Source organism: Leptinotarsa decemlineata, unplaced genomic scaffold (assembly GCF_025532065.1).
Source record: "Leptinotarsa decemlineata unplaced genomic scaffold, Ldec_3_MD MMD2_tig00026299_RagTag_RagTag, whole genome shotgun sequence".
NCBI lineage: Eukaryota > Metazoa > Arthropoda > Insecta > Coleoptera > Chrysomelidae > Leptinotarsa > Leptinotarsa decemlineata.
Genome location: NW_027412676.1, coordinates 466,677 through 494,631, shown reverse-complemented (window position 1 = coordinate 494,631; position 27,955 = coordinate 466,677). Strand labels below are relative to the sequence as shown.

The window sequence follows — 27,955 nt, the reverse complement described above, 5'->3', positions numbered from 1 at the left end:
AACACTGTTCATTCTTTTATAAATCATTTCCTTGAATTGAAGGAAACATTTTGGGTAACTTTTCTTCTTGTATTGGAAAAATCATTTATGAACACTTTGAAACCGAAGGTGACATGTTCTTTTAGATATGAGAAAAAGGATTTATTCTCCTTTGTAATTGATGAAAGAAAATAAGTATTTTTTATACAGGGTGTAACTGAATAAGTGTGAAACATTCAAGGAGGTGATTCCTCATCGAAAAAAAATAGGATATTTCATATAGAGAAACTTCATTGGAGCATCCTTTGTTGAGATACAGCCCCTTAAAGGGGGTACATAAAATTTGTATAACAATTTTTTTCACAAGCACTGAAAAAGTTACAATATTGAAATTAACCTGACGTTTTGTACTAACAAAAAGACACTTAGCCAGTAATTTATTTGGTTTACCTCATGATTGTAAAGGGTGGAAAACGCAACCCCTAAAATTTATTTCCAATGTAACTTTTTGCCTTATCATTTGTTTACCATTTAAAAATGTATTACCGATAGCCTGTTTCATTCTAAACAAAAAATGTCTCTCGGGTTTTTTGCCCAAAATAAACCAGTTCGCAGCAAAAAATTATTTTACGAACAACTAAAGAGATACAGCGTCATAAATGCGAACTGGATTTATTGTTATTTTGTAGTTAGTACCTACATCAAACGATTGGAGGGTAATAAACAAAACTAATTTATTAATAACAAAACACACAACATGTAGAAATCATAATAAATGTTCAATATGTCTACCTTCAGATATTACGCATGCGTCTAGACGTCGGCGCATTGAGCCACGTATTCACTCAAATATTCCTGGAGTATCTCTGATTACCCTGCACGCATCGATGGTGCGGTTTCTTAAGTCCTCTACATCGCGAATAGGAGTACGATAAACCAAATGCTGTAGATGGCCCCAAATAGAGAAATCAAGAGGATTGAGATCCGGGGATCGAGCGGGCCCTCCTTGACCTATCCACTGATTTGCATGTGTTTCAGTTAAATGCTGACGTGCTACTTGACTAAAATGGGTGGGTGCCCCATCATGCATAAAAAACATATCCCTTCTGACGCCCATAGGAACTTCCTCCAGCAGTACTGGATGCACTCAAAAATTGAATGTATGCCTCACCGTTTAATTGAAGAGGTAGAAAATGAGGCCCAAATAAATCATCCCCAATAACTCCGAGCCACACGTTGAGAGAAAACTGTTCTTGATGATTGGTTTCGACAATAGCGTGAGGGTTTCCATCGGCCTATATGTGGTAATTATGAAAATTAATAATCTTTTCCCGAGAAAAACTACATTCATCTGTAAATTCTATCGTCTTCAGAAAGTCACAATTTCTTCTAAATATTTCCAGCATCCAATTGAAAAATTCGAGACGGTTTGGAAAGTCTCGCGGTAACAGTGCCTATACTCATTGCAGATGGTAAGGGTATAAGAGTTGTTCCTTTAAAATTCGAAATACCGTCATATGATCAACATTTAGCTGGAAAGCAGTTCCTTTAAAATTCGAAATACCGTCATATGATCAACATTTAGCTGGAAAGCAATCTTTCTAGTAGTGGTAGTAGGTTGTTCTTCAATCAAATTCAGTACTGCTTCCTCAAACTGTGGTGTTCGTGCTTCTCGATGGCGACCACAATCCTGCGTTCTTTTGTCGAATGAACCATATTCTCGTAATCGTTGATGAAGTCGAGCAAATATTCTATGTGAAGGATGCTGCCGTTGAGGATACATTTCAGCATATCTTCTAGAAGCTTCTAACCCATTTCTCAGCCATTTCTCCATTAATGTATGCCATTTTAATAACAAGTGAATTATTAAAGTAACAAATTAGGAACAGAACAACAACACACAATTAGTATTGAATCAATTTCAAAAATTCACAAACTGACAGCATCATACCAATTCAATTGTCACTATCGCTTATTGCGACCTACTAGATAGATTAGTTTTATATTTTCGCATTTATGACGATGTATCTCTGTAGTTGTTCGTAATATAATTTTTTGCTGCTAACTGGTTCATTTTGGGCAAAAAACCCAAGAGATATTTTTTGTTGAGAACGAAACAGGCTATCGGAAATGAATATTTAAATGGTAAACAAATAATAAGACAAAAAGTTACATTGGAAATGAATTTTAGGGGTTGCGTTTTCCACCCCTTACAACCATGGGGTACACCAAATAAATTTCTGGCCGAGTGTCTTTTTGGTTGTACAAAACTTCAGGTTGAATTTCAATATTTTAACTTTTTTAGTGCTTGTGAAAAAAATTGTTATACAAATTTTATGTACCCCCTTCAAGGGGCTGTATCTTAACAAGGGATGCTTCAATAAAATTTCTTTATATGAAAGATCCTATCTTTGTTTCGATGAGGAATCTCCTCCTTGAATGTTTTACACTTATTTAGTTACACCCTGTATATTCGTCCACTCTACTACTTTCTGCTTAAACATCACAAGCAATGCAACGAACTCATATATTCGAATCACATATTTTGATTGAGGAAAGGTAATTTATCATCTCAACGAATTTTCCGGTCCAAAATGAGCAATGTAAACAAAAGTAGCTACCTAACAATTAGGAGAAATGCCTTTATTTATACTGACGTGATAATTCATTATGTAACTAAGACGTAATTCATTAAAAGGTATATACAAGGAATGTATTTTCTGAATTCGTAAACTCTCAAGTTTCCGGCTTCAGTGACAAGAAGAAATTAGCTCTAGATGTATGTACAGTAGAATATCCAGAAACTGCATCGATCGATTACGGGAAAACTATACTTACAAAAGGCGATGGGGGCAACTCAACTGAAATATTTTCAAAATGGAACACCCTATATATTATTACATTTTTGAATTCTACATCAGAATTGTGTACAATGTCCTATATCTGAGTCTAACCGTTTTTAACATATTTAAGTTTTTATTTCAAAAATGATGTTTTGCAGGCCTTACAATAATCATCAACGTTTCCCAAAAGGAAACCTTTATCATTATGTTTAGTCCAGTTCTCTGTAGAATGGAACCAAATTCGATTGACTTCATATGAAAATTCGATAATTATTAGTGCAGGGTGGTCAAAAAAGAAGAATACTTTTTTCAGATGAAAACCCCTCATTTTTATGATTTAATCGTATTAAGCATTGAAAATAAGCGTAATTCTGTCTGAGGATACTTATTTCCAAAATTATCAGTTTTTGAAATATTTGCAATTTAATATTTTTCTATCGACAGAATACTTATTATACGGTTTCTAAATTCTTTCAGTTGGCTATGACGGCGCGGCGTTAGAAAACAAGCAATTGATACGATAATGTCACTACTTGTCATTTGCAAATTGTCAATAATAAATCATGCCGGGACAATCAAATTACACAAGCGAAGATTATTTACAGGACCACGCAAAAACCTAATGAAAAATGGATTTCGGTGAATTCTGCTGATTTTTTGGTAGGAGGAACTTTTCAATGTTCTAATCGAAAGTCTCCACGGGCACAAACGGGAAAATAATGAACAGTTTTTGAGAGAAAAATTGCTTTAAGTCGGCAAAATGGGGAATTTGGTAGTGAAACGGGAGAAATAGGCCGTGTTATTCTGCAACTTCATGCCTCTCGGAAATTGTAGCATGCGCTTTAGCAATTTTTTCAAGAGTCTTATGTCCTTACAGCACCGTTCGCCAATAACTGCAGACCATACAGGATGACGCATAAAACCATAATCCGAGGAATGAAAAAAATAATTTTTGTAACATTTGAGAACAATAGATAGATAGAAGACGATTCAATTGACATACCGTATTACACATACCCCCTTTTCTCCTTTGTTTCTCTGGCTATATTTCTGGGAACATTGAATATGCTTACTAGACAGCATATTTTGACATTTTTTTTTTCAAATGAGGTTTTGAAATAAGATACCCGGTATATTATTACATAATCAGTTAGGAATGATCGTGAGGAATCCAACGATATCAGGTTTTATGGTGTTATCTCTAATGACTACGGAGCACAATGAGTGGGAGAGGGAGTTGGTTGGACCCTCCAGAAAAAGTTTCGCTGTCCTATTCATTGAGCTTATTTGTAAAATAAATGGTGATATCTCCGTAGTCATTACAGATAACACCATCAATCCTGGTATCGTTAGGTTCCTTATGATCCTTCCTAACCGATCTTGTAATAATATACAGGATGTCTCATTTGGAAATTGAGAGTTATTGTCATTTCCGGAAAAAATGGAAGTAGAATTTGTTTTGAAAATATGTCGATGGGCACAACAGCTTCGAGTGAAACGGCTCAAAGTCGTCAAAAAAGTGTTTGAGAAAATGAAAACTAGAACCTGTCACAAATAAGCGATGTTTCATCATTCTCATTTTTTCACATTTGTCACATATTTCAACCGGTATCATGTTCTTTGATTAAGTTACGAGTTGTCTATTGGTTGTCATGATGGCATATCATTAGAAATGTATATACTCATGTAATGTATACATGATAAATGAAATATTTTTTAAAGTTTGAATCATCTGCCTGTTTATTTGATACTAGGTATTACCGTCGGCTTCGCCTGCGTAGGATTTGGTTTGTCACATTGAGTTTCGTGACAGACCATTTGACACAAATAGTTACAATATTTTTTATTAACAATTATTAAAAATACTGTTTTTTAATAAAAAGTATCCCATGTTACTTCTAATACCTAAAAGAACATGTGGACAAAATTTCATGATGATCGGTTGAGTAGTTTTCGCGTGAAACCGTAACGTAACAAACAAACTTACATTCGCATTTATAATATCAGTAGGGAAGTAGGGATTGCATACCTCTCTGATGGCTTTTATTCAAAATCAAAGACATTGTTTCATATGCAGCAATATTTTCCATATACAACGAATGGCAAAATTAGGTAGGGTGAAAAATGAAGAAAAACGGGAGATTGCGAATCAGGACTACCAAATATTCCCATTGACAATTCCACAAGACTGTGCCTGAATTATAATAGGGCAGTGAAGGAAGACGACTGGACGTTTCTCAAGCTGAATATTTTGAAACAAACTATAATAATAATAAATAGTTTATTCACAAATATACAATATTGAGTAGGTAACATAATATGATTGTCTAGTTTGAGGTTAAACTATCTGACTAACTTCGAGCGAACATTCATATCAGAGATAATGCTAGGTCTTGCATACATTACTTGGATGAGAACGGTTTTTTTCCAGAATTTTTTTTTCCTGGAATGCAGTTCAATTTTCGATCATGTAGCATGAAAGAAGAAGGATTTTGGTGGCTTTCCCCCACCCCCCACTCTCGTAAGAACTAAGAAATGTACAGAACATGCCACAATGGGATTACCAGGGATTACCAGAAAGTTTCACAATGAAAAAGGATCAGTTCCGCAATATCTATACCTACTGCCATTCTGTACCAGTAGAAGATGAAGACAGATATATTTATAATAATAATCTCCTGGCTTTTTTCCGCAAACTTTAAGGAGGGGTCTACAACGAATTTTTGAAAGTCATTTTCAAATATGCTTCACGGCAATGCACAAACAAGTATGGCGGTTTCAAATGTGAGAAAATCACTGTCATAAATATTTGTCCCAGAAAATATTGGTTTCGGTTCAATCGCTCGGGAACAATACATTCAACGTCATGTTAATCAGTTCACAACTATATCATATAATCAATGGCTTAAAGCCATTCCATACATAGATAATAATAATAATAATAATAATTGTGTGTGATGGACTACAGGGCGGCCAATAGGCCTTTCACGCCCGCAGTGCGGCGAATAGCCGCCAATTTACGACGTATCCATCACACTCTAAGCCAAGGCGTGCTGTTGACCACCAAACAGCATTGCCTTGATAGGATACGAATGCTAGTGGCTGCTAAGAAGTCACTAGTGAGGCGAGCGAGAAGTATCGCGGAAAATCTTAGGTTCCGCGAGAAACATTCTCGCTTATTCCAAGAGCCTCCACGTGTTGTGGATAATCCGCCGACTGCTGATCAGGTGGAATCCTTCTGGAAGGATATCTATGAACACCCGCAGCCACTCAAATTAGACACTCCAGCCCTAGCGCAGTTCGAAGCTTTCAACAGAGAGCTTCGACAGCCTGAGCTCAATGAACTGCGCAACCCGATAACCCCGGATGACATTCGAAGAGCCCTTGTTGGTTCCAAGAACTTTGCTGCTCCAGGCCCAGATGGGCTGAACACTTATTGGTGGAAAAAACTACCAAGTACCCACCGCCATCTGGCCAGAGTTTTCAACTTATGGCTGGACGGAGAGCAGCCGATTCCGGATTGGTTTGTCGAGGGGCGGACCGTTCTCATCCCCAAAAGCGGAGATTTGTCGATTCCTAAGAATTACAGACCGATAACATGCTTGAATTCGTGTTATAAGTTGTTTACAAGCACCTTATACACACGAATACTCACCGCAGTTGACCGAGTGTTCGAACGAATATATGAGCAGAGAGGGTCGAAGAGAGGAGTCGCTGGATGTAAAGAGAACCTGCTCATCGATAGATGTGTAACGCAGGACTCGACAACATAGTGCCCGACAACATAGTGAGATGCATTGAACAACTGATACCACTTTGGCGAACTCGCTTCACCATAACATCTGGTCAAGCAAGAGTCCAAACAGGGTGGGTCACTTTCAGAAGGGGTGTATTTCAGGGTGATTCCCTCAGTCCCCTTCTATTCTGCATCTCACTATTGCCATTATCCGTTGCGCTCAGAAACACTCGAGGGTATAACTGTGGCACCCCCGGAAACCGGAGGCACAAGGTCACCCATCTGTTTTATATGGATGATCTTAAACTTTATGCCTCTGGAGAGAAGGATCTCCATCAGTCCTTGAGGGTGGTGGAAGAGTACACGCATGCTATCGGTATGAAATTCGGAATAGACAAATGTGCAATGGTTCATCTCAAAAGAGGACGATGCGGGGACTACGGAGAGGATGTGCAGCTCGTAGATGGAAGCATCCTACACCATCTGGATGCCGGAGAGACGTATACTTACCTCGGGGTGGAACAACGCCACTCACAAGAGGTAACCGCAGTGAAAAACTCTCTCCGCGGCAAGTATCAGCACAAACTCCGACAGATCCGGTCATCGGAACTGTCGGGGAAGAACAAAGTTGCTGCAACAAATATGCTTGCCGTTCCAATCTTACTCTACTCGTTTGGAGTAGTGAAGTGGACTCGGGAGGAGCTGTATCAACTCGACGTAAAGACCCGAAAAATGATGCATCTCTATAGGAGTTTGCATCCCAAATCGTCCGTTCCACGGTTGTACTTCCCCCGACAAAAGGAAGGCCGTGGACTTTTGAGTTTGGAGTGTCTACATGACAGAATGGCACTGGATACAGCCTGTGAAGTCGTCAGGAGTTCGGATCCCCTTCTCTGCATGGTCCGTGACCATGCGTGAGCAGGAATTGGAGCATTTCTCCTTAGGGCAGCTTCTCGAGCAGCTGATGAACTCGTTATAATTTTCGACTCTGAACGAGGTGACTACAACTCTGTCACCGAGTTGGAACCCGTTCAGCAAAAAGCTCAAATAAATTCGATTTTTTCAATTTTGGAGGTATAGCAGGAGTACTTCTATCACGAAGTATGTTAAGCGATTCAAGCGAACTCCAAGTAGTCTGGGTCACAAGATCCTATTTTTGGAACTTCTGTCCAAGGGCACCGAAAATTATGATCCAGGACTCATTCGATTCGGAATGACCTCTAGCAATTCTTTGGAAAATTTCAAGAAGAGCTCGAAAAAATTACAAAAGTTATAAAAAATTCAGTAAGAAACGGGGGGTTTGTTTTTTTGCAAATATCTCAGAAAATATTGAAGATATCCGAAATTTGTGAAAAGATCCTCAAAGAGGAGGAAATTTCCCAAAAAATTCTCTTCCGGAACTCTATCACCAATATATATAATTTCAATTTAGAGGTGAAAATAGCACTAAAAGCGGGCGATGCGCGCAATAACATTAAATATCATTATTGAGAAAAAAAGTCACATACCTTCTAGACACTTGAATAAACGAAAATTAATGGATTTTTTTCTTAGATGTACTTCAGTTAATTAATTAAATTTTACAAGTTTTAAATTTATATAAAAACCCTGATAATTTTTAATCTGAAAACCTTAATTATTTTTTAATTCTTAGAGCTTTTTTTGAAAACCTTCAAAATAGATTACCGTTGGAAAATTGAAAAATTTTGATTTTCCAGTTTGTTATTAATAAATAATCAAATACGTTGAAAAGTGAAAAATTCAATTAAAGCAATGAAAAAAAATGTTTTTCAAGATTCAAATTTATTCGTATTCTCATTATTTGAAGTTATATAAAAATTATTTTTCATAATTTTTAGCTCTATTTGTTTGAAAAACTGTTATAAATAAATATATTGTTCATAAGATATTTGAAATTTTTTGGAGATTTTTATTAGTGGTGAATATTATAATTTTAAAAAACAATTTTTCTACGCATTTGTTGAAAAACAATTATTTTTTGCTACTAAACGATTTTTTTTTCATCATAATTTATATTTCTCTTTGACATGCTGGAAAAATTTTTTAATTTATATTTTCTCTATTCATTTAATAAACGTTTTGTTTGTTACAAATCAATTTTTACCATATATTTTTTTCAAATACTACAAAAAAAAACAAAAACAACCATGAGCCACGTTTTGTGTACAAAAATGTGTCTCTATTTTTTATAATTTTTTTTGATATTTTTCTATTTTTGCGTTTGGCAATTCCTCATGTTTCTCAATCATTGTTATCAAAATAACAATTTTTGTTTTCCTTTTAGTAATTAGGATGCGAAGATGTACTTCTTTTGACAAAAACCATTTCATTTTTTGAATAATTATTGGTGTCGGTTTCAACTTTAAAATTAAAATAATGCAGCTCATTTTCAAAAAACCTTTCAATTTCATTTCAAGTGTGAATAGATTATTTCATTTACGATAACAAACAGTAAATCACCTCAATGTACTGACTAAAGGAACGATGGTTCATAACAATACAAAAGATCGATGAAGACGATGAACTCGTCAGTTTTATGTTTGAACTGATCAATATCTCATTCCTAATCAAATATTTCAATCAACATCGTTTATACGAAATAACTTCTGACGTTAATTATATTCGATTTTAACAACCTCAAAAACATTTTCTGCGTTTCAATAACGTTACAGGACTGTAACGTCCTGAGTGACATCATAGTAATTTTTCATATATGTTACGTCCATACTTCTTTCAACCTGCCACATAACCTCACATACACTGTAAGTTGGTTTTAATTATTATTTTAAAAATATGACTTTTTTTACCCTTATTGTAGCATCCCTGATGATGATAATAAAGATTATCGAAATATATATATATATATATATATATATATATATATATATATATATATATATATATAAAAGTAGTCTTTTTGCTGACTAGTCAGAAAATAAGTGAAACAATATTTGGGTATGCAGCAGGCCAAAATTTAGTGTACTCTTATAACACAGATTCCAAGCTTTCGATAATCTTTATTATCATCATCAGGGATGCTACAATAGGGGTAAAAAAAAGTCATATTTTTAAAATAATAATTCAAACCAACTTACAGTGTATGTGAGGTTATGTGGCAGGTTGAAAGAAGTATGGACGTAACATATATGAAAAATTACTATGATGTCACTCAGGACGTTACAGTCCTGTAACGTTATTGAAACGCAGAAAATGTTTTTGAGGTTGTTAAAATCGAATATAATTAACGTCAGAAGTTATTTCGTATAAACGATGTTGATTGAAATATTTGATTAGGAATGAGATATTGATCAGTTCAAACATAAAACTGACGAGTTCATCGTCTTCATCGATCTTTTGTATTGTTATGAACCATCGTTCCTTTAGTCAGTACATTGAGGTGATTTACAGTTTGTTATCGTAAATGAAACAATCTATTCACACTTGAAATGAAATTGAAAGGTTTTTTGAAAATGAGCTGCATTATTTTAATTTTAAAGTTGAAACCGACACCAATAATTATTCAAAAAATGAAATAGTTTTTGTCAAAAGAAGTACATCCTCGCATCCTAATTACTAAAAGGAAAACAAAAATTGTTATTTTGATAACAATGATTGAGAAACATGAGGAATTGCCAAACGCAAAAATAGAAAAATATCAAAAAAAATTATAAAAAATAGACACATTTTTGTACACAAAACGTGGCTCATGGTTGTTTTTGTTTTTTTTGTAGTATTTGAAAAAAATATATGGTAAAAATTGATTTGTAACAAACAAAACGTTTATTAAATGAATAGAGAAAATATAAATGAAAAAATTTTTCCAGCATGTCAAAGAGAAATATAAATTATGATGAAAAAAAAATCGTTTAGTAGCAAAAAATAATTGTTTTTCAACAAATGCGTAAAACAATTGTTTTTTAAAATTATAATATTCATCACTAATAAAAATCTCCAAAAAATTTCAAATATCTTATGAACAATATATTTATTTATAACAGTTTTTCAAACAAATAGAGCTAAAAATTATGAAAAATAATTTTTATATAACTTCAAATAATGAGAATACGAATAAATTTGAATCTTGAAAAACATTTTTTTTCATTGCTCTAATTGAATTTTTCACTTTTCAACGTATTTGATTATTTATTAATAACAAACTGGAAAATCAAAATTTTTCAATTTTCCAACGGTAATCTATTTTGAAGGTTTTCAAAAAAAGCTCTAAGAATTAAAAAATAATTTGGGTTTTCAGATTAAAAATTATCAGGGTTTTTATATAAATTTAAAACTTGTAAAATTTAATTAATTAACTGAAGTACATCTAAGAAAAAAATCCATTAATTTTCGTTTATTCAAATGTCTAGAAGGTATGTGACTTTTTTTCTTAATAATGATATTTAATGTTATTGCGCGCATCGCCCGCTTTTAGTGCTATTTTCACCTCTAAATTGAAATTATATATATTGGTGATAGAGTTCCGGAAGAGAATTTTTTGGGAAATTTCCTCCTCTTTGAGGATCTTTTCACAAATTTCGGATATCTTCAATATTTTCTGAGATATTTGCAGAAAAACAAACCCCCCGTTTCTTACTGAATTTTTTATAACTTTTGTAATTTTTTCGAGCTCTTCTTGAAATTTTCCAAAGAATTGCTAGAGGTCATTCCGAATCGAATGAGTCCTGGATCATAATTTTCGGTGCCCTTGGACAGAAGTTCCAAAAATAGGATCTTGTGACCCAGACTACTTGGAGTTCGCTTGAATCGCTTAACATACTTCGTGATAGAAGTACTCCTGCTATACCTCCAAAATTGAAAAAATCGAATTTATTTGAGCTTTTTGCTGAACGGGTTCCAACTCGGTGACAGAGTTGTAGTCACCTCGTTCAGAGTCGAAAATTATACCGAGTTCATCAGCTGCTCGGGCAGCTGCCCTAAGGAGAAATGCTCCAATTCCTGCTCACTCATGGTCACGGACCATGCAGAGAAGGGGATCCGAACTCCTGACGACTTCACAGGCTGTATCCAGTACCATTCTGTCATGTAGACACTCCAAACTCAAAAGTCCACGGCCTCCCTTTTGTCGGGGGAAGTACAACCGTGGAACGGACGATTTGGGATGCAAACTCCTATAGAGATGCATCATTTTTCGGGTCTTTACGTCGAGTTGATACAGCTCCTCCCGAGTCCACTTCACTACTCCAAACGAGTAGAGTAAGATTGGAACGGCAAGCATATTTGTTGCAGCAACTTTGTTCTTCCCCGACAGTTCCAATGACCGGATCTGTCGGAGTTTGTGCTGATACTTGCCGCGGAGAGAGTTTTTCACTGCGGTTACCTCTTGTGAGTGGCGTTGTTCCACCCCGAGGTAAGTATACGTCTCTCCGGCATCCAGATGGTGTAGGATGCTTCCATCTACGAGCTGCACATCCCCTCCGTAGTCCCCGCATCGTCCTCTTTTGAGATGAACCATTGCACATTCGTCTATCCCGAATTTCATACCGATATCATGCGTGTACTCTTCCACCACCCTCAAGGACTGATGGGGATCCTTCTCTCCAGAGGCATAAAGTTTAAGATCATCCATATAAAACAGATGGGTGACCTTGTGCCTCCGGTTTCCGGGGGTGCCACAGTTATACCCTCGAGTGTTTCTGAGCGCAACGGATAATGGCAATAGTGAGATGCAGAATAGAAGGGGACTGAGGGAATCACCCTGAAATACACCCCTTCTGAAAGTGACCCACCCTGTTTGGACTCTTGCTTGACCAGATGTTATGGTGAAGCGAGTTTGCCAAAGTGGTATCAGTTGTTCAATGCATCTCACTATGTTGTCGGGTACCGCAAGGCATCTGAGCAAATGCAAGATGAGCTCATGCGAAATTGTATCAAATGCCTTACGGTAATCGATCCAGGCCATAGAGAGGTTACGCTTATATTGTATCGAGTCCTGCGTTACACATCTATCGATGAGCAGGTTCTCTTTACATCCAGCGACTCCTCTCTTCGACCCTCTCTGCTCATATATTCGTTCGAACACTCGGTCAACTGCGGTGAGTATTCGTGTGTATAAGGTGCTTGTAAACAACTTATAACACGAATTCAAGCATGTTATCGGTCTGTAATTCTTAGGAATCGACAAATCTCCGCTTTTGGGGATGAGAACGGTCCGCCCCTCGACAAACCAATCCGGAATCGGCTGCTCTCCGTCCAGCCATAAGTTGAAAACTCTGGCCAGATGGCGGTGGGTACTTGGTAGTTTTTTCCACCAATAAGTGTTCAGCCCATCTGGGCCTGGAGCAGCAAAGTTCTTGGAACCAACAAGGGCTCTTCGAACGTCATCCGGGGTTATCGGGTTGCGCAGTTCATTGAGCTCAGGCTGTCGAAGCTCTCTGTTGAAAGCTTCGAACTGCGCTAGGGCTGGAGTGTCTAATTTGAGTGGCTGCGGGTGTTCATAGATATCCTTCCAGAAGGATTCCACCTGATCAGCAGTCGGCGGATTATCCACAACACGTGGAGGCTCTTGGAATAAGCGAGAAGGTTTCTCGCGGAACCTAAGATTTTCCGCGATACTTCTCGCTCGCCTCACTAGTGACTTCTTAGCAGCCACTAGCATTCGTATCCTATCAAGGCAATGCTGTTTGGTGGTCAACAGCAGGCCTTGGCTTAGAGTGTGATGGATACGTCGTAAATTGGCGGCTATTTGCCGCACTGCGGGCGTGAAAGGCCTATTGGCCGCCCTGTAGTCCATCACACACAATTATTATTATTATTATTATTATCTATGTATGGAATGGCTTTAAGCCATTGATTATATGATATAGTTGTGAACTGATTAACATGACGTTGAATGTATTGTTCCCGAGCGATTGAACCGAAACCAATATTTTCTGGAACAAATATTTATGACAGTGATTTTCTCACATTTGAAACCGCCATACTTGTTTGTGCATTGCCGTGAAGCATATTTGAAAATGACTTTCAAAAATTCGTTGTAGACCCCTCCTTAAAGTTTGCGCAAAAAAGCCAGGAGATTATTATTATAAATATATCTGTCTTCATCTTCTACTGGTACAGAATGGCAGTAGGTATAGATATTGCGGAACTGATCCTTTTTCATTGTGAAACTTTCTGGTAATCCCTGGTAATATAACTGGGGCAATGAAAGAAATTCTATGTGATGATAGACGAACGTTGAGCAACCTGATGGCATTTTTGAAAGCCACAAATATAATAGAAAAAATTTAAAAAACAAACAACAAGTCCGCGGCTAATAACCTAGCAGTTGATGCTGCAAAAAAAATCTCTAAGTAAAAAAATCAAAAATCTGCTTCACTTTGCCAAGCTTCCGCTTCTAATGGGAAGCTTCTTCAGGGCAGTAAAAATGAGTAAAAAAAATGCATTGATGTTTAACTTGCTTTCGTCGATTTATATGTTCAATTCATTGTTTTGTACCCATTAGAAGTGAAAGCTGCTTGGCAAAGTAAAGCAGAGTTTTGATTTTTCGACTGAGAGACCCCGTGACCCCGTTATTACATTTTACTATACATAATATATACCTCCAGTCGCTAAAATTCTCAACTTATATACATATATATCCCAACTAGCAATTTCGTATTTTATAATAGTTGCGAAAACGTTTCGGAGAAACAAATTATGAAACTACATTTCTTCCAGAAATATTTTCAATGTGTTTATAAAACTGCTATGAATAGGAAATTGGCACCGTTTTATAAAACTTTATAGTAATTATCAATAATTTGTAAGGCCTTTTACAAACACTACGAAACAGTTTTATAAACATTTTGGCAGTTACTATAAAATTTGTCTAACACTCTTAAAAAGTAGTTTTTTAAAGACTTCCCTTACTGCACTTTTGCAACATATTTAAGCGATACTTATAAAATAATCAGAAGACAGTTTTATAAGAGTTTTTTAGTAGTTCCAAGTAGGCGTTATAAAATATAATATAGCCGAAAACGATGACAATAAAATAAAAAGGTGTTAAAAATGTTATCTTGAAGACGCAAGAAGTAATTTTGTATTGGACACTAGGAAATAATAGATGTCACCAACTGAAAAGTAACAAATAGAAAGGTTGAAGCCATTTTGAAATTTCACTTTGCACTCATAAAACTTTTGAAGACATTGTTTGTGTTTCGAAAATTGATATTTTTACTGCAAATGAAATTTTATTGACAAATATATTATTAGCAAAATTTAAGAGCGCCACTCATTTATTAATGTTTTCGGTAAAATTATTGATTATACAAAAATTCTCTCTGTCGACGTATCAATTTTCCAGTCGCAAACTCAACTCACTTTATTCTAAATAATATAATGTTCAATATTTATGTACTTTTCAGCTGTAAATATCACTATATGTGCGGTATTTGAAATTTTCAACTCATCTAATTTCAGTATCCCGGATCGCTATCATTTAAAATGGCGTCGTTCTATAAAATAAATTGGTATCAGTAGCAAGCATTTCAATGTATTTAAGCTACTATGTTACCACTATAAAACTGTTAAGAAACACTTAGTTCTGGGAGTGATGGTATTGCGGCAGGGTCGGACTACTTTTAAAGCTGTAGGATTCTACAAAAGTGCTTGTATGAATGAAGGATTTCTCACATACAGTTTGGATGAATATTATCTGTCTGGATGTTTGGCTAAAAAAGTTTCTTTCATCGATTATAAAGGTTAAACGACGGATTTTACCCATTATAAGAACCTTTTCCTGTTTTTCGCAAAAAAAAATTAAGCTCTAGGTTGGGTGGGATAGTTTAAAGTGTTTTTTTGGTTTTCCAATATACAGGGCGACTCAAAGCTTCCAGAAAGTTTTTTTATGGAACACCAAGTCATTACTTCGTCTATTTGAAGCACCTCGAACTGAATCTAAAACTATTATATAGCCCCCAATAAATGTTCAAAATGGCCGTCATTGAGTTATTATTTATTTTTGATTATATATTCGGGATACAAACAGAAAAATCCACTACAGTACCCACATAATGGAATTATTATCAAATTGAAAGTATAACTTATAATACACATATATATGCATATCATAGTGTCTAAAATTAAGGATGAATTAGAATTGAATACAGTAACAATGAAAACTGATTATTAGTTATCGACAAAATGTATCAATGAATTATAATTTACAAAAATGAGTTTTCAATTTCAATTTCAAGAATGATACCTCATATTACTGGAGTTTTCTCCCAACACCAAACCTTTCTAGATCCACTATCAAGATTTCCGACCGTATTTTTTCGATAGATGGATTTTCTGAAATAATTTAAACAAAATCAAAGCAACCCAAACCAACCATTATCCCTTCTTTTACTGAACAAACAATTATAAAAAAATATTTGTTACAAATAGAGTATTCGAACCCGCCACAAAAATTAATCATACGTAAATTAGTCAACATCCCAACATCAAAGGCATTTACATTAACGAATACCTATGGATAAGAACACTGTCACGAATTAATTATAGAAAGCGGGTAGCGAACCTATACAATCGAATTCAAACGCGAACGTATATTTACGCTCAAATCACAAAATTATCGGAAACCTAGATACTCCCAAATGGATAAAATGCCGTAAATTACCTTGAACGGTTTAGCACCCCGTTATTTTGATGGGTTTTTTTCACACAGAATACTAAGAATACGGCCCTGTTAATATGTGTATGCCTTTCTGCTTCGCTGTGGCTCTGCTGTCGGTACACAACTATTGTGATTGTTTATAAGTTAGTTGGCAACATTTTTGCTAATAAACGACACTTTGGTGATTCTTATAATATAAATTACTTATATTCATCACATATTACCTTCTTTATTATAAATATCCCTTGTCTAATGCTAAATACATATTGAATATTAGACATAACCTATATGAACGCCGATGAAATATTGTTGATATTTAAATTATCATGCGTTTAGAGGAAATGCCGGGTGAGTTTTTGATGTCAGAATATATCTTTTGATTAGCTTCAATAGTTAACCAAATATTTGATAATTCAGGCCTATATTTTCCGTTGATAGTTTTGTCTGTTTGAAGCTAGATTTGACTCATTTTATCTACGTTTTAGGTATATATGTTCACCATAGTTCCGTCGTCATGGGTAAATAATAACTAACTCTCATGGCCAAAAATTGATGCTGATAAGCTAATACGAAGTCATAAACCGAAACGAAGTCATTTGATGACCTACCAAATTACTGAAGAAGAACTATTAGAACGAATTTTGTATCCCGAATATATAAATAGAAATAAATAATAACTCAATGGCGGCCATTTTGAACATTTATTGGGAGGTATATAATAGTTTCAGATTCAGTTCGAAGTGCTTCAAATATAAACAACAATAAAAATTAATTGGCGCTCCGGGGCGACTTCCAATATTTCGACAATGGATATTGTCATCATACGATTATATTCTTTGAATGGTAATATGATAAGTTAATACTTACAATGTCAAGTGAGGTTGTGAGGCGAAATGTTGATAAAATGTAAAATAGTTAATTGTCAAGTGTGAGTGAAAATATATAGTTAATCACAGTTCAAAAAGATATTTGAATTTATTTTATGTATGAACCATGTGAAATTCTGCTGGGGAAAATTTCGTCAAACTACAGTTGTAGATGTCTTGAAGGAATGATTTTTTGGAGTCAAAATGTCTAAGTATTATTTTTTATGGAGTTTTATTGCAAGAGGAAGGATTGTATTGATTAAGTAACATCAAATGAGTTATCTTCTAGAATATCCCAATTTTTATCTATTAGGAGTAAATATGAATAAATTTCACTCAAATGGTTGACGTCTGTTTTTTCCTTTAAGGTTTTGTGACTGTGAAATGAATGACATTTCCAAGAATATCTTCTTCAAAACATTCTTTTCATTAGCTAAAATTTTGACTGAATCAAAGTCAATTACATGGCCTTCTCTGTAGGCGTGTTCACTGAGTGCACACCTCTCAGAGTGTAGCCTGCAATCACTTTTATGTGAGAAAATACGGTCTTTCAAAAGTCTGTCTGTTTGACCTATGTATTAAGCACCGCAAACAGAACATGGAATACTGTAACTTAATTTTTATTGAATTTTTTTTGGACAATGAATTCTCTTTTTTTAAACGTCAAAAACAAAATTCCAAAAAAATCCATTATTTTTTAACTTTCTTTCGTCGATTTATATGTTCAATTCATTGTTTTTCACTCATTTTACTGCCCTGAAGAAGCTTCCCACTAGAAGCAAAAGCTTGGCAAAGTAGAGCAGAGTTTTGATTTTTGATTTTTTTACTGAGATACCCCGTTACTCCATTTTACTGTAAATTTATCCAGTGGCTAAGATATATTGGAACTGGAACTTGGAACTGAACAGAGTGAGAACAAAGCTAGTGACGAGACTCTTGGGGTTCAAGTAGATTACGAGACAGTCGTTGGGTCATGTAACTTAATATCAATCGATTTTTGAAAATTGTTTCAAAACAGAAGCTGAAATTTCGAATGAAAGATAACTACAGGGGCGGTTCAACCCTGACTACATACAGCACACCAAATTGCTGACCGCGGAAACCCATCCGAACATGTATAAACATTTTTATTTGCTGTGGGCTATAATTTCTTGTAGAAGGTATACGTTTCGAATATAAAAAGTTCACAATTTCACAAAAATAATAATACGTCTCTATTCACATTTTTATATAATATCAACATATAATTCTAATTCATGTGAAAATGTAAAATAACACCGGTGTTTTTCAACTTTACTTTTTTCTTACTCACATGAACTTGTTGCAGAAAGTTGAATGTTGCATACTGAAGCATATACCTTCTTTGTTGGATCGGAAAGTGTCGTAATTTTCCAAAAACTCGAAACTTCTCCAAATTGCTCATATACTATTTCAATTAAAAAGGATTGGGATATAATCAATTTTTAATTTTGGTATCTAATTTATCAATGACGAAGAGTTCGTAAACTTCATCGCTGAAGTGGGTAAATGAAAATTCTTAATTAGAAAGAATTTTCCAAGAATTCATTAGGAAGTTAATTTTGCCAGTTTCCTTCATTATCAATCCACTGAATAGACGATGTAGAAATGAGATTGAATATCAGCTAGATCTAGTTTGACTTTTGATATATCTCACAAATGATTTTCGACTGGATAACTACTTCAATTTGTATACTCGTACTGCTGTGAGAGAAGTGAGTATACCGACTTTCCGTATGCCAGAATCGCTGAAAGTCTTGAATACATTAAAAAATGACAAAAATCCTCGAAAACAAAAAAAAATTAGTTTTTCTCCAGATCTGATATACAAGAACAGTAACAACTTTTCTCAAAAGATTTTAACACAGGTTTATTCAGTTCATTCATTCATTTCTGTACACGACGGTCGTGAGATATATCTTCAACTAATTATACTAACAAATGAATTTATTGTGATCCTATTTAATTTTGTGATCTCTGTGGAATTGAGAAATATACTTCAACAATCTGAATTTTTTTTTCACGAAATTGACAGAAGACAATCAACGAATAGCGAAGATAAAACGAGGTTCTCTAAAAGTCTACGCACGTTGCGACAGGACGGGAAAATGACGGGACGTGGCCTTCGAGCGGAGATAGCATGATATTGGCCTGGCCCGTCCTGTTCCCGTTCTGGCATATGCAAAAATTCAATTGAGAAAGTCACGATAAAAGTAAACGTTAAATTAGAAAGTTAAAGCAATCTTGCTGAAGTGCCCATCAGTAACTTGAAGACCGCTCCGGACGAGCGGGGATGGATGGATGAGATGGGATGTTCTGCACACAGTAACCGTGTGGAGGAGATTTCAACTCAGGGCACTCAACCCAGGAGGGGGCATGTGGGAGTTTCTGGCATGTACCTGTCCATTGCCTGCCTTAGCGCCCTTTCACACAGGGAGGCTCACTTATCTCGCTCCCGAGAGAGAGGAAGGCTCTTAGCGCAAGAATGCAACGAGTCCAATGGAGCTTTCAGACAAAGAGCGGGAACCGCCACGTCTCGGGAGACGAAAGCTCTCACGTATTCTGCACCTCGAGCCAGGGAGCCACGTCTTTTCCTCAAAATGCAAAAGGATAAGTGGGGGCTTCCACACGAGGAGTGAAAAAGGTTCTTCCTTGTTGACGCTTCACATTATTTTTCATGGCAGACTACGATGTGAAACTGTTTATTAGTGCTGTCTCCAACCGACCCGCTCTTCGGGATAAAAGTCTCGACATTTATAAGGACCGAAATGGAGTCGTAAAAAGTTGGATAGAAGTCTGCAAGGTGCTTAACGTAGATTTTAAAACCCTATCCGTCCTATTCTTGATCGTTGACGTTGAGAGCTAAAAAGGCTCCCGGTGTGGATGGGCGGTAGGTAGGAATGATAAACGCTCCCGTATATGACGAGAAACGTGTATCTCCTCGTGTGAAAGAGTCCTCAGAAAGAGAAAATAAACATCACGTCATGTTCCTGTCTTGTACCGTCCTGTCGCAGTGTGCATAGACTTCAGGGCGGTCATTCGCAAAGCTAAGCTTCGACATCAACTGATGAAAGAGATTCGTCAACTTTAGCGTAGCGCGACAAAGTCCGGATTGTACGGTACGAACGTACCGCTAAGAACTTTTTAAGAAGGCTGCGCTGCGCGTATTGGTTTGGTTGGTATGAGACGGGGATTGACGATTGGTAAGTGAAACTTCTTCTAGCTTTGTGATGAGCGTGTTCAGGAAACCTAAAAATTAGGTCAACTGAAGAAAAAAATTATTATAAGTCAGATGATAGTGGAACGAGAAGAAGTCGGTACAAAATCAGATTTTGGACTGATTTGATTTGGTCGAGAATGATTGTAAGTTATTCCGGTACTTTAAGATGAATCACAAAAATATCAAAGAATTTTCACATGTTCTGGATATGAAACTTCAAAGAAAAATAACAAATATCAGAGAAGTACTCCGAACGATACACATTGCAGAGTTCAAACCGAAATGGCGGAATGACCGCAAGGAATCACGACAAAAATTTAAAAAAATAATTCATAGTAACGTCAAGTCAGGATGTTTTGAATATATTTGTTTCAGATTTGTCTAGCATGACTGATAGTCCTGTCTTGAACGTGACGGCCTAGTGCGCACATTACCAGGGAAAACAATGCTTCAGCTAATTGAAAATTCTAGTATGTCCCGTCTATCCGCGCCGTCCCAATCTAGTGCGCGTTAAACTGTTGGTCTCTGATTTTCAACTTATTTGCCTTGCAGTGAAAAACAAAAGACGAATCTCGTTCAGATGCCGATGTCAAAGCTTGGCTTCGTTTATCTTTGGTACTCGTTCGTGGATTGATTTTTTTTTGCCGAACACATAGATGACGTTTTTGAAAGGGAATATGTCGTCGCCTTCACTTTCTCAAGCTAGTCCTTTGAGAATGAATTCGTGATTCAGTCTAGCGTCACTGATGAGACCTTGATTGGTTTAAACTGGTCTAAACAGCGCTGTCTGGTATTGGATTATGAATGCTTCGTTTTCTGAGCTCTAGTTTCATCTAGTTTTCTTGCAGTGAAAGCTACGGTAGAAGACAGAGAACAAATCTCGTTCGTAGCTCGATGTTGAAGCTTGATTCTGCAACTGATCGTCTTGATCAGCCTCGTTTATCCTCAGCAACGTTTTTTGTTTCAGCCATTATTTCAACCCAGAAACATATCATGTCAATAATTAAAAATTCAGCTGAAATTAATTTATGTCAAGGTAATATCCCAAGTGCATCAAGTTTAATTAGATAAAATGTGTGCAATTTCATAATTTTCGTAATTTTGATAAAGCAAATGATTTAGGTGTAGAATCACGAAATCAAAGGTCGAGGGATTTTATCTTGGATAATTATGCACGAGAGTATTTTCTAAAAAGCAAGGCTTTTATAATTATGGGATTGCACGCATTTTGATGGATTGAATTTGGTGTACGAGGGATATACAGGGTGTTCCAAATTAAGTTATCGCCATTGCCAACTCCGTTATTATTGTTGCTATGAATTTGCTTGAATAGGAAAACTAGTAGCATTTTTAAAGGCCTTTTCGATGCCAAAAACAAAAAAAATTAACAGTTGTTTCATCAAAATATTTCATAAAATGATATTTTTTAAGCGGGTGTTCCAAATTGAGTCGGCACCATTACCAACTTCGTTATCATTGATGCTACGAATTCGGTTAAATGGGCAAACTAGTAGCATTTTCAATGGCCTTCTCGATACCGAACACAAAAAAATTATATTTTTTCAAATGTAACACCCTATATTTCATCATTCATTTCGATTCGTAATAACATTCTCAACAACAAAGCTCATATCACCTTTCTTCCTAAAGTTGGAAATGAGCGACTTATGTGAAATTTTTTTTCACTATTAAAAAAAAATTTTTGTTTTGGTGGATAAAGAGCTATAAAATATCGAATAAATATTGAAAAACACCGCCTTCTTGTTGAACACATATTTGGGCCCTTCTCTTGAAACTACGTGTTGCTTTCAACACAATTCGGCCATTTATTCTATTATTTATAGTTTCAATAAAAAATTTCAGTTCATATACATTATTATGTTTCATTTTGTATACCTTATTTGTAGTAATCCAACACCCTTGTTGATAAATTAATGTGACAATCTCTGTTCAAAGAACCATGGTAGAAAAGTGGACCGATAATTTTGCGTCTGAAAAGACTATAGCAAACATTAATACTGAATCGTCTTTGCGGATTGTGGGGATGGACTAGAACAATTTGGAAAATTAGCGTCATCGCTCCATATAATGTTTCTGCATTTATTCATAAACCACCGACAAAACCCCATTCGTCTCTCAGGGTCACCAGGTTCTAGTGTTTGCACTGGTCTTAACTTATAAGGAGAAATCTTATGTTTCTGGAGAATTCGTTGAATAACAGACGGTGAAACAGCTATTTCTCTAAATAAATATTTGTTGGAATTATTTGGATTTACCTCAAAGTAGACTAAAACGTCAATTTCTGTATCTTCAGATATTACAAAACGTTTTTCAGTTCTCGTCTTCTCAAAAACTTTCTCATTGTTTCTGAATCGATGATGAAGCACAGCAAAAAAACGCCGATTAGGTAATTCACGATCGGGGAACAAATTGCTGTAGTATTTCGAGTAGTTCGAGAATAACGAACAGGACAACAGGCAGCAAGATTGTTAATGTTCCAGGTTCAAGTGCAAGTACGAATACAGGTAAAAATGCAGATACAAATACAGGTACAAATACAACTGATTACCTGACAAGGCATAAATACGACTTACGAAGCCTGAAAGGTAGTCATCGGACAGCAAGCCGTGATGGTTAAACCTCTGAAGAAGCTAGCCACTCGCGCCAGCGAAACGTCAGGAAGAAAATTCAAAAATCCACGGCTTTCAAACTCGAAAAGCAATGACACTGACAATTACAATTGTTACTAATATTACTGCAGTTTCGTCCGTTAAGTACATTTTCATACAATTGTTGTAATTGTAGTTGTTTGAAAATGTTCTTATAGGACGCAACTGTAATTATAAATGTTTGAAAATGTCTTCATAGAACGGAACTGCGGTAACGTTAGTTACAAATAAAAGTTTAATTTCTCATTTTTCATGATGATCTCGTACCGCGTAGTGTCGGCTGCATTCAAAAAAATATAATCATCTGCTAACCACTTACACGAAATTCTAAAAATAAAAATGAAATATAAGAATTCCACATTTTGGAAATTATTAAAATTTTTCAAAGCTAGACCATTTCTGAAATTTCATTCTTTCAGAGCAGGAGAATATTTTTCGGCAACTATCCGGGAAGTTCCTAGTTCCCGGAGGCTTTGGCTTCGAGGAAGTAGCATTTTTTCGGCCTACTCCGGAAAGTGTATACGTACTTTCCGGACTAAGTCGGAAAAAAATCACTTCGTTGGTATTGTAATTGTGGAAATCTTGGTAGGTACGGTTTTGATAAATGTAGTTGATCATTGCCATTGTTGCTATTTGACATTTTGATTTTTGAAAGTTTGTATGTTTTATCCTCACAATTATCGCAATAAACTATGGAAATCAGCGGCGTTAGTGAGTTTGAAAGTGTGCCGTACGGCATTTACAATCAGCACCAGCTGCTACAGTACAATTATTGCCTGAAATATCAGGTAAAAAATTCAGGTACCAAAACGTTTATTATCCGTTCTCTAAATGGATGAATATGAAGAAATACAAAACAGAAGATGGAATTTTGGCTTATTTAGCGCAAAAATCTGAAACTGTCAAATTCTCTACCTATGATCGAAATACTACAAAGGAATATAATAAAGAAATATGTCTCACTGATTTGTTATTGTATTCTACAATACTCGTATTTGTTGTAAAGGAATTTTTCTTCTCTAACTTTTTAAATTCTGCGATACTGATGAAATACGTTTTTTTCAATAAGAGCAAAAACAGACTCTGAGTAAAGTAAGTTAGGTTTGAGTTAATTTAGTGTTCGTTTAGGGTTAGTTCCAAAATTAGTAGATCTATTCGACACTCCGCTGTAACACGCAAAGATTTATCGTGGCTAACACATATTCAAACTATATCAGCTGTCCGAGCCCATAAGTTTTCATGATGAGCGATGATTCAAGTCAGTTGGCAAGAGTAAAACTCTGCCAAATTCTGAAAATCTGATTCGGTAGCTGGGCTGGCACAAAGTATGTACTCTACTGTTTCATAATTACCCCAACAGAGACGACACACTATTGTTCAACAGTCAAAGCATCTGCATATGACTAATCAGATACTATTGATCGATAATAGGTTTGTTAGACAACGTAGTTCATCCCTGCTGTGATCTAACAATTGTTTGGTATCATTCTTCAAACGATGTTTAAATTGTCTTGGTAATTTCTACCAGAAGTCTAGTACTCTCCTTGCAGTCCAGGTGTTCAGTGTTTGTTAGGAATAGCCGTAAGCGATATCAATGACAGGATCCAGGCCAGTGAGAGAAATATTGACTAAAAGTAATTTTTTGAGTCTAAATACCAAATAAAGTCTTTTTTGGCAGTTAACTGCCAACTCAGAAGTTACAGGATTAAAGCCAAGTCGCCTTGGCTTGGCTTTAACCCTGTCCAAAAATGCGACTGTATATCTTTGCACCAGAATCTGAAGGTGATTTCAATCCATCTGTGAACCAACATAGGTACATCTGCTCTCAATATGACCTTCTCTGGAAGATGTGGTAATGGGAAGATGTAGAGAGGAGGTAGGTCTAGAATAATTTTCATGGCCGATATTGGTACCAGGGATAGCCAGGCAAGCCTGTTTCTGTACACCAGAAATCTTCGCCTTGGCAGTTTATTGTAAAGCTTCTGCCACAATTTCATTTATCCGTACGTGATTATTGGTCCGACAATTATAACATATATTCAAGGGATTTGTTTGGGACCGAAGTCCCAAGATTTTCCACAAATCCTTAGAGATGTTCATTGGGGCAGACAGGCGTTGTGTGAAACTTTTTTCTAATAACTAGTAGTAAGGCTCTAGTTTAGCATTTGCATTGCAATTTTTGTAGATTTTATTGTCGTCTACAAAGTTCATATGAAAAATGTTCGTTTATTACCCGCAGTTCTCACAAAAACTTGTGGAAGCCAACAGCCGTTTTTCTACGAAATGTTCAGTATATTATTTTGATAGAAATCAAGTCAACATTAATAGTCACTTGTTTTAGTCAGCTCATTTTTGATGGCTCCGTCGAAAAATGGCTATTTCAATTTTTTTGCGTCACGTAGAATATATTAGTCGCAATAATAAGTGCAGTATTTAGAAAATGCTTATAATCAATATGTGTGGATCAATTTCTGTTTTGAGTATAAATTCAGAGTTAGAAATGTACTGGAATTGATTTTTTTTCAATAATAAATATTATAATCATTCTGCAGCTTCCTTGTTTTGAAAATAATAGCGTTCAAAGGTAAACAAAGCGAAGCTGTTTATGCCTATCACAAAACAGGATGCAAAGGAGGATCTGGAAAAATGTTCATTTCTTTTGTAATTTTTGATTACAAATAAGAACGAAAAACATGGTTGTCAGGAAAAATTCAAATTTCGTTATTCATACATGGTTGTGAATTTGTACATGGTATAAAACATTAGTACTATTGGTTCTTTTAGTTTTCCAAAGCATTGCAATTTTCAGGGAAAAAGATCAATTATTGAGACATGTTTTCAATTCAATTTTTTTTCCTAGAATAATGTAGAGTTGTATGGTTCTATCGCAATCATAAACATAAATTTGATTGAGGTTTCAAGACTTTTGGAATTTATATAAATTGATATAGGTTTTGCTAAAAGACTTATTGTATTTCATTTCAAATAAAGTAAAAAATTAATTCCATAAAATTCATTAAGAATATTGCAATATTGTCATTGAACTTCGGTAACCAACTTTCATCATGTCCTCTCAAATTCCATATAATCACCATAATTTTTTTTCACCCAATAAAATACCTACCATAAACTATTCCAATTCATTTTTCATAGTCCAATCCAGTAATAAAATTTATAATCCTCCACTTCTTTTCCTAGTGATATCGATAAATATTAAAGTAAAGAGAAAATCCTAAAACATCCTCTATAAAAATACAAAACATTTTCGAGTTTCCTTTATTGTAGATGACCTATTTACAGAGGTATCCAAGGTCAGTCTCGAAATAAATACAAAGCCATTAGGGCCACCTACATCCGTAACCCTATCAATCAGATCGCTTCCTCCGTCCTACATATTTGCATGCCAAGGTCTGGAATTAATCGTGATCCACCTACATATCAAAACAACTTCCAGACCATTAATTCAGATATCTGAAATCTCCCAAAAGCAGACAATGGAAATATCGATTGCTCGTTTCTAGCAGCTGAGAATCTTATGAACTCCTGTTAGTCTGAGGAAACCACGTTGTTCGAAATCTGACAGATGAATCTCTCTGTTGAACGAATCGATATCAAGTTCGGAGATTTGGTTCTCACGCTCCTTGCGACAAAGCGAAGGTATTATAAGGTGCATATTTTTTGTATACGACGTTAAAATCAATGACATTATCTAGCCTTCGAATCGATAGATTCAAAGTGTCAATTGTCACGATGCGTTTTATAGATAACTCACTCGAAAGTTATGCCTTTTCAACAAAATATTCCTGGGAATATTTAGTTATCAAATGGTCACCAAAAAAATAATGATCTTGTTATTCGGACCAGTACCAGGATAGTTTTCTAGGGATTTCTGTCTTCTGAAATGGCTCTAGAAGGAATTTGATTCAGATTTCAACTCATTCAGTTCCCTCAATGCGACCTCTTCACACTTAATCGAATAGACCTTTTGTTACGTTACATAATCGTCGTCACGAGATGAGAGAACCCGTCTGGACCGACACCGCGTACCCCGTATACTTACTGATTGTGGAAGTGCTGCACATATCCCCCGGGTCCTGACACCCGTCGATGTAAACTCCTGACAGACATAGGTCAGAACTGACTAGCATCTCCTCGCATTCACTTATGTTGTGTCACTCCCGTCGTACATATCGCGGGGGTTGTTCTTGCGACCCCGTTACACCGCTAACTGCCGCCCGATAAGAGGATGCTTGAAGGCCGCCGGCGCATGCTCCCCGTGGGTGGCAGGACCGCCGCTGTCCTACTATCATACGGTGGACTACTGTGTGGGCGAATTTTGGACAAAGAAACCGACAATCACTCATTCCTATGGAGTCGTCATGTAGAAGTGTCAATGCACTAGCCCGAGCTAATCAGATTCAGAGAGTTTTATTGAACCACTTTCATCTTGATAGTGAATAGGTTGATATTCACTTTTTCTAATTTCAAACTCAAAATTGAAATGAAATCTGAAGAATATTGTCGAAAAGAATCCTCTGAGGAAATTCAAAGCTTCAATAAACAGCCTAATAGAAGAGTTTCAGTGAAAGAAGCGTGACGTTACCAGATATACGACATGCTATGAAGATTTTATATGTAAGAGTTGTGAAAGTTCGATTGATTTTTGGTTGTTTACATTCTCCTGCCTATGTTGTATTTACATATACTTATTCTACCCGAAATGTGCCAAACAAATTGTGTGTGACTGTTAGCAAAAACTAAAAAGTTAACAGAGACTTTCGAATGGCTATACGGATCAAGAATTTCATTAACTAACTTGTTTCTGTTGCGAAGATCATTTGGTTGTGAAAACATTTCATTTGAGTCAAAGTAGTAATAAGATGAATGCATTCATACCTATTAATGAAAAGGGTGAACAAAAGTAAATTGATTGATGTATATAGCCGTTACTACGTGGTAGGAGATCATAATGAAAAGAGAAATGAAA

The 27,955-nt window shown here is 35.7% G+C and overlaps 1 protein-coding gene across 1 annotated transcript in view; it reads right to left on the bottom strand.

The window, feature by feature from the left end:
• Positions 1-27,178, bottom strand: part of LOC111512334 (uncharacterized) — a 236,630-nt gene extending 209,452 nt beyond the window's left edge. The window contains exon 1 of the mRNA XM_074180666.1: positions 27,029-27,178. Within this exon, the coding sequence (XP_074036767.1) occupies positions 27,029-27,116 (88 nt within the window). The 5' untranslated portion in view covers positions 27,117-27,178. The remainder of the gene's footprint in view (positions 1-27,028) is intronic.
• Between the last annotated feature and the right edge of the window lie 777 nt (positions 27,179-27,955).